This window comes from Sorex araneus, chromosome 2 (genome assembly GCF_027595985.1).
Source record: "Sorex araneus isolate mSorAra2 chromosome 2, mSorAra2.pri, whole genome shotgun sequence".
Lineage (NCBI taxonomy): Eukaryota > Metazoa > Chordata > Mammalia > Eulipotyphla > Soricidae > Sorex > Sorex araneus.
The window spans coordinates 186,162,999-186,183,576 of NC_073303.1; the positions used below are offsets into that span (position 1 = coordinate 186,162,999).

At 34.4% G+C, this 20,578-nt stretch overlaps 1 protein-coding gene and 1 pseudogene across 2 annotated transcripts in view; both read left to right on the forward strand.

Annotated features, from left to right (window-relative positions):
- NCAM2 (neural cell adhesion molecule 2) overlaps positions 1–20,578 on the forward strand; it is a 456,616-nt gene that overhangs the window by 289,472 nt on the left and 146,566 nt on the right. For both annotated transcript variants that reach the window (XM_055125317.1, XM_004606976.2), the window contains exons 7-8: positions 2,233–2,393; positions 4,652–4,797. In XM_055125317.1, coding sequence (XP_054981292.1) covers positions 2,233–2,393; positions 4,652–4,797 — 307 coding nt within the window. The remainder of the gene's footprint in view (positions 1–2,232; positions 2,394–4,651; positions 4,798–20,578) is intronic.
- LOC129402685 (U2 spliceosomal RNA) lies at positions 3,243–3,423 on the forward strand (annotated as a pseudogene).

A 20,578-nucleotide genomic window follows, 5' to 3' on the forward strand; every position in this document is an offset into this window, starting at 1 on the left:
TTGAAACAGACAATAGAGTTTTTCTCATAAACTAAAACTGTTAAAGCCTGTATTGTGGTGTTGTGTCTATTATTAGGAGACAAATGAATGTTTCATTATTTTAATGAAAAATATTTGTCACCTTCTATTAAGAGTTATATAATGTTTTGTTTTGTAAAAGAAATTATCCAAGACTGCTATCTAAAATGTATCTACTTGCCTCATATGACTTAAACACTAGAAATGAGCTTATGTAAACTAAAAATTCTCTAAGTATAAATTATGCACCACTTTTTAAATTATCTATTAAATTTTAAAAAACAATAAAACCAAGTATACACCATCTCAAATTTCTGTGAAATTATTATGTATACTTTACGTTCTATAATACAAGTTTTTTGTAAATGTTATTAAAATAATTTGTAAAAATTATTACACTAGATATGAAGTTACTTTTATCTTATTTTAATTAGAATTTATAAAACAGTCTTTTACTGAATGAAAATTGGAAACATTTTATAATATATTTAGACATGTTAATAAATAATGGCAAAGGAGATAATAAGAGAGTAGAATATAAATTATTTTATGATAGGTGCACATGTGTTTCTGTAAGTAACATGAGAATTAATGAAGATCTCTTAATATCCTAAGAATATTGTTTTATTTTTATTTTTTTAATTGCAAAATTAAATATTTAAAAAAATAAATTTTATAAATGTTCCTGATATTTTTAGCTATTTCTCTTATTTTTAGTTTGAATTTTTTTAGATTCATAACTGGAAAAATTATATAATCTTAGGTTAATTATAAAATTTAAAATGACAATATCAAAAAATTATAGCAAGTGAGGCCACCAGAAAAGAAATAAAGGGAAAAAAACTTAGAAGAATAAAGTATAATGAAGAAAGATCCATGAAATTTTATTCTCAAAAGGGAATTGTAGGAATTGTTTCATAGTTAAGTGAATTTTAAATAAAATCTTAAAGTTTAGCTGTTTTAAAGTAGAAAGCAAAAAGTCTAAGGAGAATGAAAATGATTGCAGTCTAATAACTTAACATTTTTGGAAAAACGCATGATAGAAAAATGATTATTTTCTGATTAATTATCAACATCAACTTAATTTTCTAAAGCTTTTATTTTTATAAGATTGTTCACAATGATTTATTACATCCATATTCCTACGACCATCCCACCACCAATACACCTTATCACCACCATTATTTCCAATTTTCCCAACTACCACTAACTGCCACTCAAGCATGCCCTAATAGCAGGCCCTAAATAATATTTTTTGTATTGATTGTTATAAATAATTAGCTAAAAATGATCAGAAAAGATTTATTTAGAAGAAAGTGTGTGAAGATTATTGTATCTCATCCTGCTAAGTTTTTATATATAAGGTTACTAACATGTTGTTACTGGTTAAGCCTTGTGTGTTAATATGTCCTTGATTGAAAGTGGTAACAGCAATGCTCTTAATAATTACTTTTGTATATTTCATCTTCACATTTTGAAACTATGTTAATTATGTACTTAGATTGTATATATTTGGACTGGCGCACTAGCACAGCGGGTAGGGCATTTGCTTTGCACAGAGCTGACCTGGGTCCATTCCTCTCGGAGAGCCCAGCAAGCTTCCAAGAGTATCCTGCCCTCACAGCAGACCCTGGCAAGCTACCCATGGTATATTCGATGTGCCAAAAACAGTAACAACAAGTCTCATAATGGAGAAGTTACTGGTGCCCACTTGAGCAAATCTATGAACAATTGGATGAGAATGCTACTGTGCTACAATTGTATCATGACAATGTAAATTATGTATTTAACTTTCTTTTCCTTTGGCTTTTTAAATATATTCTTAGAGGGATTCTTTAAAATTAGCAGATACATATATTGAATAAACATTTGTTAAGCCTCCAAAATAAAAGTGTATATGGTATCAGCAAAGACACATTTTTTTTTAAATTTAGCAGTCAAATTAGAAAGTAAATCAATCTGTAATAATGCCAAGATTCAAAGAGAGATAAAATGTTATTCATATCTCACAAGGAAAAATAATTTCCAGGCAAATTTTTATTACTTATATCCTGTCACTGAACTTCTTCAAATAAGCTTTCATTGAGATCTAACCTTGTTATCAATGGCAGTATCTGTGAAATTTCTAACAACTACCAATAACAAAATGTGAGTGTGCTCTTCTCTTAAGTCATGAAATCAGATGCATAGAGACCAATCTGTTTTCTTTTTTAGAAATGGCAAATATATCGAAGAAAATGAAAAGTATACGTTGAAAGGAAGCAATACAGAACTAACAGTCAAAAATATAATCAACAGTGATGGGGGCCCTTACGTCTGCAGGGCCACGAACAAGGCAGGGGAAGATGAAAGGCAGGCTTTTCTTCAGGTCTTTGGTAAGTATTGTAACACGGTGTTTAAAATTGTGATGCAGATGTGAAAATGTTTATGCAATGTCTAAAACCCAATGGTCGTCATTCAAGGTAATGACTGAAGAATAGAGGGATGGACAAAGCCAATGGCCACAAACTTGTGCACTCTGACCATATAGTATGGTCACTGTCATTGAACTTCTACAAATATGCTTTCATTGTGATATAAACGGGTCTACCAATGGCAGTATCTGTGGAATTATTGACACTATCAATGGCAAAATTATTGGCAACTAACAATAACAAAGACATTAAATAAAGAACATCTGAAATGGGAAATTGCATGATAAGTGTGGCTGTGGAAGGATGTTTGTACCTTGGTGGTGGTCAGGGGATGGTAGTCACGGTCATCCCGTTGCTCATCGATTTGTTCGAGCAGGAAGCAGTAATGTCTCTCATTGTGAGACTTATTGTTACTGTTTTTGGCATATCCAATATGCCACGGGTAGCTTGCCAGGCTCTGCCGTGCCCACATAATACTCTCAGTAGCTTGTCGGGCTCTCTGAGAGGGGCGGAGGAATCGAACACAGGTCAGCCGCATGAAAAGCGAACGCCCTACCGCTGTGCTATGGCTCCAGCGCAGGTTATGGTAGTGTAGTTTTTAATCATTTTTGGTCAAACATACTTTGAATAGAGCAGGAATTACACCTCTAAACCATAGAGTCACATAAACTAAAATCATATAGTCACATAAACTAGTTTCTCATTTAAAACAAAAAATCCTCTGATGTCTAGAGAAGTACTCTAACTGAAAGTTTATTTTTTCACTCATAGGAACTCTTTAGCCTTTAAAACACCTAAATATTTCAAAATATGGCTTCTTGGCCTTTTGGCTTAAATCAAATGTAGTATCTGTTCTTATTAGTTTAATATTTCAAATTGATTCTTTATTTTCTGTTCCATAAATTAGTGTAAAACTGTAATTCTCAGGGGCTAGAGCAATGAAGAAGCAGGTAGGGTGCTTTGCTTGCACACAGCCTACAACCTACCTCATACCATCTTCGGCACATGATGTGATTGTGAAAAGATACAATTTTTCCAACTAGACATGATTCCAGACACATGTTGTTCAGCTTTTTAGAGGGGTAAAAATTATTTAGCAGTAATTTGGTACATGTATAATAGTATTATTAAATGAGATAAAAATAAATCAACTGAATAGTATATTCTGTTTATTTAAATGCTGCTTCTCAACATTTTTTATATAGTATACTTGACTATACATCCATATTTAGGACTAAATTTCCTTGGTGAAAATTTTGTGGATTCTTTCATTTGTTTTATTACTTTTTGTTCTATTTTGCTTTGATTAACCTGGGCTATAATCAGGGCTGCCTCCTGGATCCAGAAATTTCTGTTAAGACATGAGAAGCCATACACAGTGCCAGGGCTTGGCCACTTACCAGGCAAGCACCTTATCGAATGCACTATCTCTGTGACCCTACAGAACTGTTCTAAAGAGAATTATTAAAACAACATGTCCTTGTTCATAACTCTGCACACTTAAATTTATGTTTACCCTTCCTCATAATGATGATGATGCGAGTGATTTTATCACCATGATTTACAATACTTTTAAAGGTAGGGTTTCTTGCATACAACAGCACCACACCCTTCACCAGTGAGTCTGCTTCCTGCGACCATTCTCTCATTGTTTCTCATCCTTCTCATTCCTTCTTCATGGTAAGGTCAATGTCTATGTGACGTTTTCAAAGTAATGTTTTGGACTGGAGAGATAGTACCACTGGTAGGGTGCTTGCTCTGCCTGTGACCCGTTGGTGTTTAAACCCTGTACATATAGTCCCCTCAGTATGCCAGGAGTGATCCTTGAGCACAGAAGTAGGAGTAAGCCCTGAGCTACACTGGGTGTGTTTCCCAAACCAAACAATGAAATAAAAGTGTCTTAATTTTTGTCAAATTAAAAGAATGACAAATGCAATAAACTGGTTTCCAGTTGGCAGTATCTTGAAATTATCATTTGCTTCTTGGTTTACAACCACTCCAAATTATGTTTTACTGGTAAGAGAATTGTCATTTGAAATTGTCTTCTTATAATTTTGCAACTCTCTTCCAACCTTTATAAAGCAAAATGTCTCAGTGTAACTACTACAAAATAAATTATTCATCTACTAAAGTAACTGTATAATGACTGCTTTGGCATGTAAGTCAAATTATAATGTTTTAATTCTATATAGATTGAATAATGTATATATTTTTTACAGTGCAGCCTCACATAATACAACTTAAAAATGAGACGACATATGAGAATGGTAAAGTCACCCTTATATGTGAAGCTGAAGGAGAGCCCATTCCTGAAATCACCTGGAAAAGAGCAGTTGATGGAGTCACTTTTTCAGAAGGCAGTAAGGTACAGTGTTTCTATAGTATAGTGTTTTCTATTACCAGTGCTTGTTAATTGTTTCACACATTAACGTTCACAATATGCCAATGTACAGAGTAACATTAATGGAACCCAATAGTTTAATTTTTTAAGAAAACAACCAGAAAGTCAAACTTAAATTCATACGACAAAGAAATCAAAAAGAAGTTTTTAACAATATTTTAATTACCGTCATTGGTAGTTGGTATTTTTAAAGTCTCCTACATGAATTTTTTTTAAATGAAAGAATATGTAGCACAGAGCCCGAGAGTGTATATTTAATAAAGTTTTCAGTGATGTCATGTCGAATAACTTTCAGACCATCCTTTGTGATTTCTAACTAAATGTCAAATAAAGTTTAACAACTATTCCTTTAAGCAGAAAAATAGTCTTTAAACTATTACTTGGTAACTGGCTGTTTATATTGCATTTTTAATGATCTTACACAATGTGGAAATGAAAACTCAGATTCACAAAAATATAGCAGTGGTTCAAAACTACTCTGTAGAGTTTCATTTCTGTAGAAGAATAGTTTTCTCTTCTCATAAATTTATAATTGAATACAGTATGAACAATAAAATAGAACAATTTGATAGATCCATTCACCATGTAATAGGTAGCCATTAGAAGAGAATGCAATGATTTTGTATGCATGTACTATATAATTGATTAAATATTGCTGTTTTACAACATTCTATGGGTTTTTATGACTCTTGATTTTCATAACTGTTGTCTAAATTTGAAAGCATATATGAGTGAAACAGGAAAGGAAACTGATTTAATGATATAAATGTAATTGTTATTTTCACAGGTGTAAATATATTTAAAATTGAATTGTTAGGTTTGATTTTCAGTGTTAAAGAAACATTCCTTCAAACCTAAGTCAATGTATGCCAGCCAGTGATTCCTAAAATATAAGTTTTGCCTGTCAAGAATAATAACAGAAAATATTTGAAGTCTGAAGTATACATTTCCTTTGGTACATCATGCCTTTACTATGCATGCAAACAAACAAAAATATGCAAAAGTCCCAGCATGCTTTAAAACTCTATTAAATAATTTGTTCCATATATACCAACCTTTTTTACTTCATTTGCATCTCTATAAATGTTGGGGCATGTTTCAGAAACTATGTCTGTTTTGTAGTATTAACCCTTATTTTAATATGCTGTCTTATCTATTCAAGCTAAAAATAAAATTTATGATATATGTAGACTATAATTTATATGGATGTTTGTAATTATTTGGTAAGTCAGATATATAGTTTATTGTAAACTTTCTTATAAAATCAGCAGTGTTGCTGTGGGATAATCATTATAATTCATGTTTTTAATTTGTAACAAAACAATTAGACTTATCAAAAACTATATTAAATGGCTTTCACATATTAAGTAGAAATGATTCTTTACACAAAATCATTTGAGTAATAAATTTCATTTGCTTATGTCCGATTGAATCTATTCATATCAACTCTATACCATGTTATTTTCTTATCCATAAAATACATTAACATTGAAAAAGAAATTTTATTTAATTTATACATGTTGCCAAACAGATAAAATATAATTATTGTCTTATTAAAAATCTGTTATTAAAAGTTGTTAAAAGTTATCAAATACATAGAATGCCATAATATTTTATCTATATTAAGCACTACAGATCACCCACAGTGTATGGTAATCTTTTCAACTGTAGCTGTGAAAAAAATTATCTAGTTTTGTTTATGAAAGAATATTTTATTTATGCTGGAGTGATAGTGCAGTGGGTAGGGTGTTCACCTTGCACACAGCTGGTTCAATTCCTCCGCCCATCTCGGAGAGCCCCGCAAGCTACCGAGAGTATCCCACCCGTACGGCAGAGCCTGGCAAGCTACCCGTGGCGTATTCGATATGCCAAAAACAGTAACAACCAGTCTCACAATGGAGATGTCACTGGTGCCCGCTCAAGCAAATTGATGAGTGTGATACGGTGGTTTTATTTATTATTTTACAAATCTTATGAAACTATAGTGATTTTTAGTATAATGCATTTCTACATGATATGTAAATCAAGGTTTTTTACTTTGTTTCATAATTCCCTAACATTATGTAAATGTTAGTTTTCTGTGCAGAAAAATCCCCCATTTATATTCCTGTTTCCCTCAATAGATGGCATTTATGAGATGAATAATCAGCTAAAATTTTAAGTCAAAAAATTTAGTTTTAAGATAAAAAATTATATTAAAGTAATATCCAAGGCCAGGGCAAATAGGAGCCAGGAGAACTGGTCAAAGGTTGGAAGCTTGCCAAACGTTGTGTGTGTGGCCGGGGAAAGGGCAATTAGGAGAGAGGAAGGACCAGTAGGATAATATGATCACTATGGACAAGTATTGAACACTGAAAGTAGGTAAAGATATGCATTATACTTTTTAGTATCTGTACAGCCAACCATATGAATGAGAGAGAGAGAGAGACAGAGACAGAGAGACAGAGAGACAAAGACAGAGACAAAGACAGAGACAGAGAGAGGTGTGTGTGTGTGTGTTTGTGTGTGTATGTGTGTGAAACTAGAGACTTTGGTGGTGGGAAATATACACTAGTGAAGGGAAAAATGATAAATTAGTTTTAAGTTTTAAATTTCAATATAATGGAATTTATGATGCTTCAACCATGGAAGTATTCTTTGAACTCTTTAATCTGCGGTAGCTTTTTTTTTAACCTTAAAATATGGGTAATATTTATTTATTTCATGTTATATTAATGCAAGTAGTCCATTGCTGCCTATACATATTTTACATATAATATATATTCTATTGGTATTTTATTTTGTTACAGTAGAAAAATTAGTAAATACTTATGTTTTTTATTATGTACTATGAAAACCATTCATAAACTCCATAAAATAATTACCTGTGGAGGGATTGAACACTGTAACAGTTTATTGAGAATTTTTCTTGTCATGGAATGTAGTTTGAAATTGTATTTACCTCAGGAATTACTCTAAGAGTCTGTTGAAATGCAGATGATAAATGTCTACTCTCTGAAGCTGAATTTAGAATATGTGGCACAGAGCCTGAGTGTATAATTAATAAGATTATCAATTGATGTCATATAGAAGGGTATTTAGGTCAGTCTTCGTATATAATTTCTAACTACATGTCAAATGACGTTTATAAACTATTCCTTTAAACAGAAAGTTATTCTTTAACAGATTACTTGACAATTGATAGGAGTTTGAAAATCATAAACAAAATATAAACAAAACCTTCATCATGCTTGCTTACAGACTTTAATAAAATTATCAAGATGTAAGATACAAGTAAAATGCTCACTAATTTCACCCTCATCATAGTATATTTTTGACAGGTTTTCTTTTCTTGCCAAATTCTCAGTCTACAAAATCAGTTTTCAATTATGAATTCTCACTGTAGAAAAACAAAAGTTAAAAGGAGGTAAAATATCTGTGACTTAACTTTACAGGGCAATTTAATGATAATCTCACTTTAATTTAAATTAAGCATATTCCATCCTCAAGAATTAAAATATCCATTCATAATCCTGAAACCATGTAAAGGTTCAGTGCAGTTCTTCATATAATTATAATTCCAGTGGTAGTTTTTTAGAAATCACAAAAATCAATCCTAACATTTGTTTGTAATCAAGATTTTGTGTTCAGCCAACTTATTCTTAAAACAGAGGAAGAAAGTTGGAAGTCTTTTAGTTTATAATGTCAAATTATATTACAATAATGCAGTAAGAAAAGCAGTATAATGTTAGCATAAAAACAGATGAAAAGATTAATGAAATAATCACTGTATCACTGTCATCCCGTTGTTCATCAATTTGCTCAAGTGGGCACCAGCAACGTCACCATTCTTCCCTGTCGAGCCCAAATGTAACCCTATGGCCTATTGGGGGGCTCTTGTTTAGGGTCAGGGGAATGAGGACCATCATTGTTACTGTTTTTGGCATATTGAGTATGCCACGGGTAGCTTGCCAGGCTCTGCTGTGAGGGAATCGAACAGTAATTCTACATATGTTTAACTAAGTAATTTAAGACCAGAAGACAACAATGTATGATGGGGAAATAGAATTAACATTAGGAAAATTGGAAGTCCACCAATGTGATAATGAATATGAGTTACTTTTGTACCATAAACAAACCCAATCAAAATGCACTATGAATGTACATAAGAGGTGAAGCTAATATCAAAAGAAAACATGGAGAGTGATCTCTAATCTGCCTTCATATATATATATATATATTATATATGTGTATATCATTCAACCATATATATATGCATATGTATAGTGAGAGAGAACAGTAAAAAATCTAAAGCAAAATTAGACAAACTACGTCAGATTATAAATTTTCTGTATATCCTATGACTGAAAAAAACTTCAAAGTATAATGTTCTCATGCACTTCAGAATGTCAAGTGTTTTAAATACTTGAAAGATTTAAAATGATTGTGCCAGAGGAAAAATACAGGTCTTAAGGCACTTGTCTTGCAACCAACCCTGATTTGCTCCCAGGTGGAGTATATGATTGGTCCACCAGTCTCTGCTAGGAGTCTTCCTTTTTGCACAGAACCAGGAGTGAGTCCTGAACACCAGTGGATTTAACTCCAGAATTAAACAAAAACAACAACAAAATGATAGTGGTGACTCTTTCATTGACTCTTGTTATAAAATGAACCATGAAAAAATAAATACATAAGTATGGGCATATATTGTGGGTTAAATAAATTGCCCGTTGACAACTATGTCGTGGAATTATAGTTCTAATAGTTTCCTCCCAACACAAAGGTAATATAGAAAGTACTTCACAATAATGTCTAATACGATGAATCAAATCTGAATTTCTTTTCCCACACTATTTTGTAGACCTTACCATTTTATTTTCACTTGGCAATGGTAGTAATTTGCATGGAATCTCACCTTTACACGTATGATATCAGTCTCCACTGTTAAGAGTAAAGCAACACTCTGCTTTCTCACTCTAGGTGAATATATGTCCTCAAAGTTATTCTTGATCAGCACTAATCTTCATTTCAAATACAAAGCAAGGACAAGACATAGCATAGTGTATGATGTCATTATTTTTTTATTTCCCCACTCTCCCAGAACTATATTCTCCTGATTATTCCAAATGTTTATTTTGTAGGAAGACAGTCATTTTTGTCAGGCCTCTGAACACTTCACTAGTCAACCTGGTATATTACTTGTCATTTTAGCATTACATTAAAAAATATATATACATGTACATATGATTTTTCCTAACACTCTATTAAGATAGTAAACATAATAGCAATTCCATCTATGTGAATCAGATATCTTATATGATAATTATACAGTGTTTGTAATATTTTTGAATGAATTTGGCATGACTCATCTATCAATGCTCAAGATATAGAATCTATAATTATGTTCATCCTTTTATGCTTAGATGAAATAGAAATTATAGGTCTCTCTGCTATAGAAGTTAATCTACTTGACATCGAGTAAAGTGCTTTTGAAATGTTTGGTAATGAGATGTACATGTTGTAAAGGAGAGTTTTTCAAACTTTAGTTATCTGAAGAGTAGTTTCTTCCTATCATATGTCTCATGTGTTGTCTGCCTTCTTATGTCTGTATCTTCTTAAAATTTATTTTTAAATTGTTTTAGGTCTAAGCAAAAATACACAAGAAGTTAAAATTATGGTTGAATACAAACACATTGTATTTCAAAATAACTTTAAAATAATTTTTAAAAATTATATCTAAGTCAAACTTATACCTCCATTTGTATGCATACCAGAGTGAAGATACATGAGGTAGGAAGCTTTCCTTGCATGCCCCAGTCCTGGAACACCAGAAGGAACCCCTGAACATGGCTGTTATTGGCCCCCAAACCAAAATAAAGCAAAAGAATTAGTATTTTGTTTCAAATATACTTCAAAGTAATGTAAGAAAAAAAGTTATTTTGGAATTTTGGAAAGTGGTATATGTTTAAAGGTATTTAAGTTAAGACAGAACCTTTTATCCACATTACTGCATTGGTCAATAGTGCTCTCTAGCAAATTCATAGTTGAATTTGAAAAATTGGTAGCACAAACCTCATTTAATGTCAGTCTTTAATGCCATGTGACCTTTCAAAGTGATTTCAGTAAACTGAATAAATAAAGAACAATGACTATTTTCAAACGCAAAAGTTTTCTTCTTTTCTGAAATATGCTGATCTTGATCTGAATTTAGATGAATTCAAAACTTTGCTACTAAAATAAGAAGACTTTCTGTTCTTTTATAGCTATTTGAGAAATGTTTCTTTGTATATGCTAATTTACTAAACATCAGCTTTAGCAACTTAAACCAAATTTTCTTTCTATAATTTAAAATAAATAAGGATTTTTAACAAACTGAAATGTAATATTTAAAAACTATTTCAGGGCTGGAGCAATAGCACAGCGGGTAGGGCTTTTGCCTTGCATGCAGCCGACCTGGGTTTGAATCCCAGCATCCCATATGGTCCCCCGAGCACCGCCAGGAGTAATTCCTGAGTGCATGAGCCAGGAGTAACCCCTGTGCATCACCGGGGTTAAAAACAAAAAACAAAACAAAACAAAAAAAACCGATTTCAATATAAATAGTAAGCAGTTTAATATTACATGCATATAATATTGTATAAAAGCTATTTGACAGTTTTGTTCAAATAATTACATGATAGTTGTATATTTTAGAAAATATTCAAAAAGTCTAATTAATTAAGATTTATTCGGCTTCAAACTCTGAGCTACTATTAATTATACTCAACAGCTACATGATTCAATCTTATGACATTGATTTTATAAAAGGAGGTTTTTAATGTTGATCCCTTGCATCCATTTTACCCTGCCCTTTTGTGACATGGTTGTCTGTTCTCTGTATCTTTAAATCGGGTTCTTTTCTTTGTTTGCTTGGTTGCTTGTTTGCAGATCAGTGTATGTAAGAATATAAATGTTTTGTCCTTCTCTCTCTTACTTACTGTAGAGTAATGCCCTCAAGTCTAATTTACTGTGATCATTTTCTATTTTGCTTATTTTTTGGATAAGTGATACTCAAAGGACTTATGCAGTACCATATCTCAAACCTCAGCATCTGGCATGTTGCCCTGTGACCTAGGCAACATGCCACTCAAGCTCCACTGAGATTGTCCTAAATGGCAACATTTAATATTTTTTGCCAGTAACGAGTATTACCATTGGGTTTTGTGTTTTTATGTGTGATAGCCACTGTGTGTATATATTTATATATATATATGTATATTTATATTTATCGGTGGGAATCTTTCAGTTATGCTGAATTAACTGGTCATATATGATTGACCAGTTTGACTGCTGTCAGATCATTTGGTAGTACTATGTTTAGTTTTTGAAGGAAATCCATATAAATTTTCATAGTGCCGTAAGTTACATTCATTCCAGTAAAATATGAGAATCCATTTTTCTTTGTATTCTTTAAATTTTAAGTATGTAGAAATGGTAAGATTCTTTTCTCCATGAATTTTACCATGGTTATCTGGACAGTACTTAATTAGAAGGAGATCTCTATTATATCATTTTTTTTCTTTTGTTTGCTTTGGGTTTTGACTTTGGGGCTACACTTAGTGGTAGTTCGGGCTTACTCCTGGCTCTGCTCTCAGGACTGCTCTCAGGACTCACTCTTCCTGGTGCTTGGATGTAAGACTAAAACAGGTTGGCAGCATGCAAGGCAAGCACCCTCCCCATAATAGTATCATTCCAGCTCTTTATTTCTCGTTTTAAAGATTAAAAAACAGATGAAACTTATTCAAAGATAAATTTCAGAATATGTAGAACTGCACTGTAGCACCCTCAACCCATTGTTCATCAATTTGCTCGAGCAGTCACCAGTAACGTTTCCATTGTGAGTTTGTTACTGTTTTTGGCATATCAAATATGCCATAAGTAGCTTGCCAGGCTCTGCTGTATGGGCAGGATACTCTCTGTAGCTTGCCGGGCTTGCTGACAGGGATGGAGGAATTGAACCTGGGTCAGCTGCATGCAAGGCAAACATCCTACCTGCTGTACTATCACTCCAGTCCTCAGAAAAATGTAAAAAATAAAATAATCTTTTAAAATGATCACAATTCATGTGACTAATGTTTCTTTTGTTATTTGAAATAATTCATTTAATAATTGGGCTGGAGTGATAGCACAGCAGGTAGGACATTTGCCTTGCACTTGGTCAACCCAGGTTAAATTCTTCAGTCCCTCTCGGAGAGCCTGGCAAGCTACCGTGAGTATTCCGCCCTCATGGCAGAGCCTGGCAAGCGACCCGTGGCATATTCAATATGCAAAAAACAGTAACGACAAGTCTCACAATGGAGACCTTACTGGTGTTCCCTCGGGGAAATCGATGAACATATGGATGACAGTGCTACAGTGCTAAATTGAATATTAGTGAATCTGCTACCTTTGCATATAGTAGCTAATGCATAAAGAATACAGCAATGAGAAAATGTTTGATGTACAGTTTAGAAAAGAGATTACATCAGTGGATACTTAAAATGAATTATCTAAAGTGTTTTTGAAATATTCACTTTTATGCCATTAATGCCAATATTGGTAGCTAAGTGGACCTTTCCTACAAATGAAGGTCTGACTTATTTTTCTTAATGTTAGATCCAGTGAGCCAGATAATGTAAAAGCCACTCTATTCGGTGTCTATTCTCTTAACTAAACAATTCTAAGTTTGTTCCTTCTTGATGATCACTGTGTAGATTCCTCTGAAAAATTAATATGTGCAAAGGGGCATCTGCATGACATTCCACAGGAGTAGACTGGCACATACTTCAACCATTTCTGCCAGAAAGGTTCATTTGCATGTCCATAAATTCAACTAGAGGGCTGGCTTCAGGTTTCGTGTACAGAGGTACTTGCAAAGATATTGTCAAATAGCCATGGACATTATCTTGGCACTATCCCTCCGGCTCACTCTAGCTCATGTTTATTGCGGAGCAATAATCATATTCTCTAGTATGGCATTCTGAATATGGGACTTCCATAAAGGAACCCCTATTGCTTGCCTGTAGTGGCTCAAGAAAAGCTTCCCTTGCACGGTAACTAAAAGAGAAGAGTTCTTATAAAGTGAACGTTCCCCAGGAGATAAGAAAGAAGCAATAGAGCTGGGTCATTTCTTCATAGGTGCAGATTTCAGGGATGATTTTCAATTAGGAGTACCAGGAATTACTTTAAGCCTTCCAGCCTCCAGAGGGCAGATGATATCTTGAATGACTTTTATTGTCTCCTCTTTTGTTTTGCTACACTTTTGTGGGTCACCGGGTAAGGCTTGGGGAGTACACCAGTTCAGTGCTTGGAGATTGTTCGCCCCTGGATATGCTTTAGAAACCATGCGATGCCCAGAATCTGAACTGGTCCTCCTGCATGTGATCCATTCACTTAGCCGCTTGATCTATTGTTCCAGCTCTGAATTTGACCGTGTTTTAATTTTTTTTTTAAATTCAGTGCATTACATTGGTTTGTAAGTATGTAAATGCTTCAGGACTGGAGAGATTTCAGCACTACAGCAGGTGGAGTGCTTGCCTTGCACAAGGCCAGCCCAAATCTCCAGCACAGCAAATGGTTCCCTGAGCCTGGCCAAGAGTGATCTTTGAGCACAGAGGCAGAAGTAAGCCCTGAGTACTGATGGGTGCGGCCTCACAAACAAACCAATAATGTAAATGTTTTTATGTCTCTGCAGTATAATGTTGCCATTTAGTACCTCTCAGCAAAGGGTCAATAACTCTTCACTGTAGTCCTCGACACCTTTACACCACATTCCTCACTACCCTTGATGATCTCTTTTCTGAGTCTGAGGTCTTATTTTCAGATATATTTAAGCTCCCTGTTTGCCTTCTGTATTCTAGAGAACCAGTATCTCCCAGAAGAGGGGAGCTTATGTGCTTCAGATAACTCAGTTTTTATTTCTAGGGCTCTGGTTTTGTGACTACTGCCTGGATCCTAGAAGTTTTCTCCCTTTTGCTCCTTTTTGCCAGAAGCTCTTTATTGCCAGAAGCTCTTGTATTCTTGGGTCCTAAGAGATTTTATCAGAGAATTTTGGTAAAATTCTCATGCTCACAGCATTATTCAGACCATAGGATGAAACATCGCCAGTCTTTTAGCGACCATGAACTGTTTTGCTTTGCTGATGGTAGGAATCTTATTTTGGCACACACATAGGGACCTGCTTGGATATACCCAGGGACAAAGCTAGTGAACCCCATCTTGGCACTCTTACTCCGACTGATTGAGTTGATGTATATTTCCTAGAAATGGGCTTGTCTACTGCCTAGCATCTACATATTTTGTTACTTTCCCCTAGGTGACATTTCTAAATCACTTGCTTCTGGTGTTATCAGGAACTTTGCTTGTGCTTCTAGAAGAATATATTTATCTGCATGTGCAAAGTTTACATTTCAAAGATAACTCATGTCCCCTTCACCTTGGGATATGACATATTAAGGCACACATGCATATACTAGGTGTCACTGCATAGAAAATGGATTGCTTTGCTTGAAAAATAAAGATTAGCCATTGATAACCGCATTCAAGAGCCTGGAGCAAGTTAAAATAAAGATCTTCTCCTACATGAGGCCACATTTTTTTTTTCTATTATGTTACCCAATTTAAATTTTTTTTTTATTTTTTTTTTTTACAGTTACAGATTTATACACTTTTGTGCTCATACTTCCCTCATACAAAGTTTGGGAACCCATCCCTTCACCAGTGCCCATTCTCCACCACCCGTAAACCCAGTGTCCCTCCCACCCTCCCCAATCCCATCTCCCCCCCACCCCACCCTGCCACTGTGGCAAGGCATTCCCTTCTGTTTTCTCTCTCTAATTAGCTGTTGTGGTTTGCAATAAAGGTGTTGAGTGAGGCCACATCTTTTTTGGGTGTCCATACTCTGGAGTACTTCTGTGCTCATGGGTGATTCTAATTAGGGCTCAGATCATAGGGGATTCCAGGAACTGAACTTAGCCTTCGTGTTTAAGGCAGGACCATGAGTCCAATTTCTCTGGCCTGAAGCCACTTTTTAAACAGTGGCTGTGTTTGTACTTTTTATGTGATTTGCCAAATGATAACAACAGAATTAGGAACAAGGAACGTGGAAAACAGGAATGTGTTCTAAATCAAAGAACCAGTTAAAACATTAGGAAGAAAAACCTAAATAAAATTAAGATGAATAGCTTCCCTGATAAAGGTTCAGAATAATATTTAGAAAGATACCCACCAAACTAGATAGGATAATGAGAGAAAATATGTACCGCAAAGAGAAAATGCAGGAACTTACCGAATACAGTCACATACGTGCAGAAAATGAACTTTAACGAAGACCACATCAGAGATGCTCATAGTTAGAGTAGGAAAGATGGGGAAAAGAGAGACTGGTAATAGCTTAAAGAAGAAATGGAAGAATATTAAGACCCATATTATTAGTATAGAGTTCCTGGAGAATACAAAGAGAAAGGAGTAGAAAACTTAACTGAAGTTAATAATTCTTCAAAATTAAACAAAAGACTAAACTGAAGATATATCTGCTGAACATTTCTCATTTTATGAGTTTACTATACTATAAATAGTGGTTTAGAGGTTCCGTTTTCTTTGTCTTCAAAATATATGTGACTGTACCACAATTGCAATCATAATCCCCTTCCTCAGTCCATTGGGACCCCTCTCTTTTTCTTTAACCTGTAATGGAAAGAGGCAATTCAATAATAAGATGAACTCTCAGAGAATTCAGTTAGATGCATTATAGCTGAAATGGTGAATGTTAAAAGCAATGAGAGAAGCTTAAAATCAGCAAGAATATGGCATGATTCCATTGTTCCTTGCAGCTGCATATCATGTTGAATGAAGTAAGCCAGAAGAAGAAAGACAAACACAGCATGATCTTTCTTACCTGTGGAATATAGAATACTGGATGAAGAAATGATTGTGGTAAAGGGGTGGGGGCTAGAACACCATTGACCCCAGTGTTTAGAGAAGTGGACAGAGAAGGATATAAATCATAATGGATGTGGGGGAAGAAGAGATTGAGGAGTAATAGGTGAACAGGCATCAGAACTTCAGTTATATTGATAGGAGGAAGGTATAACCATATACCCACAACACAATAGCACTGTAGCACTGTCTTCCCATTGTTCATCAATTTGCTCGAGTGGGCACCAGTCACGCTCCATTGTGACACTTGTTACTGTTTTTGGCATATTGAATATGCCACAAGTAGCTTGCCAGGCTATGTTATGCGGGCAAGATACTCTTGGTAGCTTGCCAGGCTCTCCGAGAGGGATGAGGAATCGAACGTGGGTCAGCTACATGCAAGGCAAATGCCCTACCCAATATGCTATCACTCCAGTCCAGACAGATTCAATAGTACTGAGAAAATGAGATCTAAGTGGCAACCACTTAACTTTAAATAAAAAGGAGTAGAGTTGAGTTTTGGGGTAGGGAGGAAGCCTGGGAACACTGGTTGAGGGAAGTTGATACTGGTGGAGGAATTGTTCTTGCGTTATTATATGCCTAAAATGCAACTCCTAGTTTCTTTGTAAATCTTTCACTAAAAAAAAAAAACTATTTTAATCATCAAGAAAAAAATCCAGCTTGCTTTACACAAGGGATAATGCATATGTTAATAGTAGGCTTCTGGAAGGTGCTAGCCTATGAGAAGAGAGCGTGTAATTATAAATTAAAAGCACTGAAAGAAAATATTTTTAAAAATCTTCTTTTCATGAAAATCTTATTCCGGTTTGGAGGAAAGGTAGAGTTCTTACAGAGAAGCATATGCTAAAAGACACAGAACTACACAGCACAATAAAAAATGTCAAAAGAGCTTATTAGTAATTTATTTTATTTTTTATTAAGGCAATATGGCTTACAATAATATTAATATCTATAATTTAGACACACAATGTATTTTACCACCTCCCACTGCTAATGTGCCCTTTTACATACTCCACCATCCTCAAATTCCTTCTATTATGTCTTCTAACCCCCTTCATCTCTTTGACCTCAATTTTGTGGCAAATTTTAGAGTTTGTTTTCATTGACTATTTTTTAATAAAGGAAGAAAAATTTTCTCCCTTCCCTTAAAGGATTTTTTTAATTAAAAAGAAAAAAATCATTAATTTTTTAGAGGATTGGAACAATAACACAGCAGGTAGGGCTTTTACCTTGCACACAGCCGATCCGGGTTCGATTGTTCCGTCCCTCTCGGAGAGCCTGGCAAGCTATGGAGAGTATCCCACTCACGTGGCAGAACCTGGCAAGCTACCTGTGTGGCATACTCTATATGCCAAAAACAGTAACAAAAAGTCTCACAAGGAAGACGTTACTGGTGCCTGCTCGAGCAAATCGATGAACAATGTGACTCCAGTGCTACAGTGCTACAGTCTTATTTCAGTGAGATAGTGCTACAGTGCTATTTTTTTAATGACAGGAAAAATATGAAAATATAAATATCACACTGAACTGTAAATACACAGTGAATGTGGTTAACTAGTTCCTTATAAAGCTAGTACGATGGGTAAAATTTATAAAGTGTAAATGTTAGTATGACTATAATAGTTAAGATATACATAAGATTAAATGTGAAATACAAGATGGAGAGATTGTGAAATGTAGGGCAGTTGAATGTGTTGTTTAAGTTATTATCAAATTAAAAGTCTTTCGTCAATATAAGTTGTTTTAAGGTTACCAAAGGCAAAAAATACTACAGCATACACATCAAAGATAGAAAAGGGGATTTGAGCATAACACTATGGAAAATTCTCAAGTTGCAACGGAAAGAATGCCAAGAAAGGAAAGAGGAATGGATAATTACCAAGAAGTACTTAACAAAAAGAAAAGTGTGTTAGCTACATTTATATCATTCAAAACAGGCTCTAAAATAAAGACTGTGCTGGGGATGTGACTCAGGTGGCGCAGTTCTTGGATGTGAGAGACCTGCATTGAGGACAGCTTAGGGAGTTGTGAGTACCACCTGCCATTTCACTGTTTGCCCCAAGCCCTTCTCGATATGGGTATCTAGGTGGCCCGTAAGCATGATCTAGTGCTCTGATGTACAGACACTTCATTGGAAGACCCCTGCAGTCACTAACAGAAACTGCCAGGGAGAAAGCAACAGGAAATGCATTGCACAGTGATGACGAGCAGGTTGAGAAGAGTATACATCATTTAAAAACATCAATGCATTTGCTATGAGTGTAGCACTGTAGCACTGTCGTCTCATTGTTTATCAATTTTCTCAAGCGGGCAGCAGTAACGTCTCTATTGTGAGACTTGTTGTTACTGTTTTTGGCATATCGAATACGCCATGGGTAGCTTGCCAGGCTCTGCCATACGGGTGGGATATTCTCAGTAGCTTTTGGGGCTCTCCGAGAGGGATGGAGGAATCGATCCCGGGTTGGGTCTGTGCAAGGTAAACGCCCTACCGGCTGTGCTCTCACTCCAGTCCAAATATATAAAATGAATAATAAAAGACCAAAAGAGAAAAATAGACAAGAGAGTAACAGTAGGGTACTTTGGTACCCCACATATAGAGGATTTTGTAATCTTTTACTTTTCTTTTTCTTCTTCTCTTTTTTTTTTTGTCTTTGAATCACACCTGGAGGTGCTCAATACTCACTCCCAGTTGCAATATGTTCATTGAACATTACATTTAACTCTTATTAATAAATAATTGAATTATACTGAGTTCTTATTTTGGTTATTTTATTTTGGGTAAATATTCTTATCCAGTAAATCTTTGATAGAGATAAAAAATTCTAAAAAATATTCTAATGGCTATACCCTGGATAAACGCTCTTGTCTTTGAGATTGTTATTCCTTTCTTAGTACTTACTTACCCAATCGACACAGACAAATGCTTACCAACCCACACAAAACACAAATTAATTATTTAAAAATATACACATATCATATATATCCATAGAATCTCATGCATTAAGGAATCATCTGTACAATCTACCTATTTCTAATGAGGTTAATACTGCCTATTCTTATAAAACAGAATACAAAGTAACAGTTTTAATTTGTAACAGTTTTACTTTAATATCTAGATTTTATCATTTCCTATTCTTTGTTACTAGACTGATTGACTTTATTATTCAGAGATATTGTCCCCATCAACTTTTTATATTTCTATTTTCTAAGATATTCCATGTCAACGCAGTAGATAGCCCTACATTTTAGTATAGAATTTTTTTCTTCATTTTAGCTTTTTGAATACAGATACTATTTTTTAAGCTAATGACTTCCTAATAATTTGTAAAGTAAGACATTATGTTTAAAGTTTCACTCCATACAGACTTTCCATAAAACTCAGTTGTAAGAAGATGTAAGACTACTTTGGTAATATGCCTACTTTGGAAACTGTCAGTTTCAGATGGTAGAGAAGAATGCTAAAGAGCATTCTTCCTAACACCTGTAGACTTCAGTGCCTGTGTTTTTTCCCAAACTTTCCATAGATAATGTACTCTTTTGAAGGATTTTTCATTTGAATGACATTTTTAAAAGATATACCTAGTGTGTTTTTTTCCCCTAGTAGTGCTCTGAGTGCAATATTATAGGACCCTGCTGGGCAATAGGCAAAATGAACACTTATATACCCGGGCTAATGGAGGTGCTGGAATAGACTTACGCATGTTACAAATCTTCTTTGATGCTCTAAGCGTGCTGAAAGGTGGCTCTTTAAACGTTTAAAACTTTGTGAGTTTTTATTTTCAATCCATAGTTTGAATAACAGTTAAAAAAT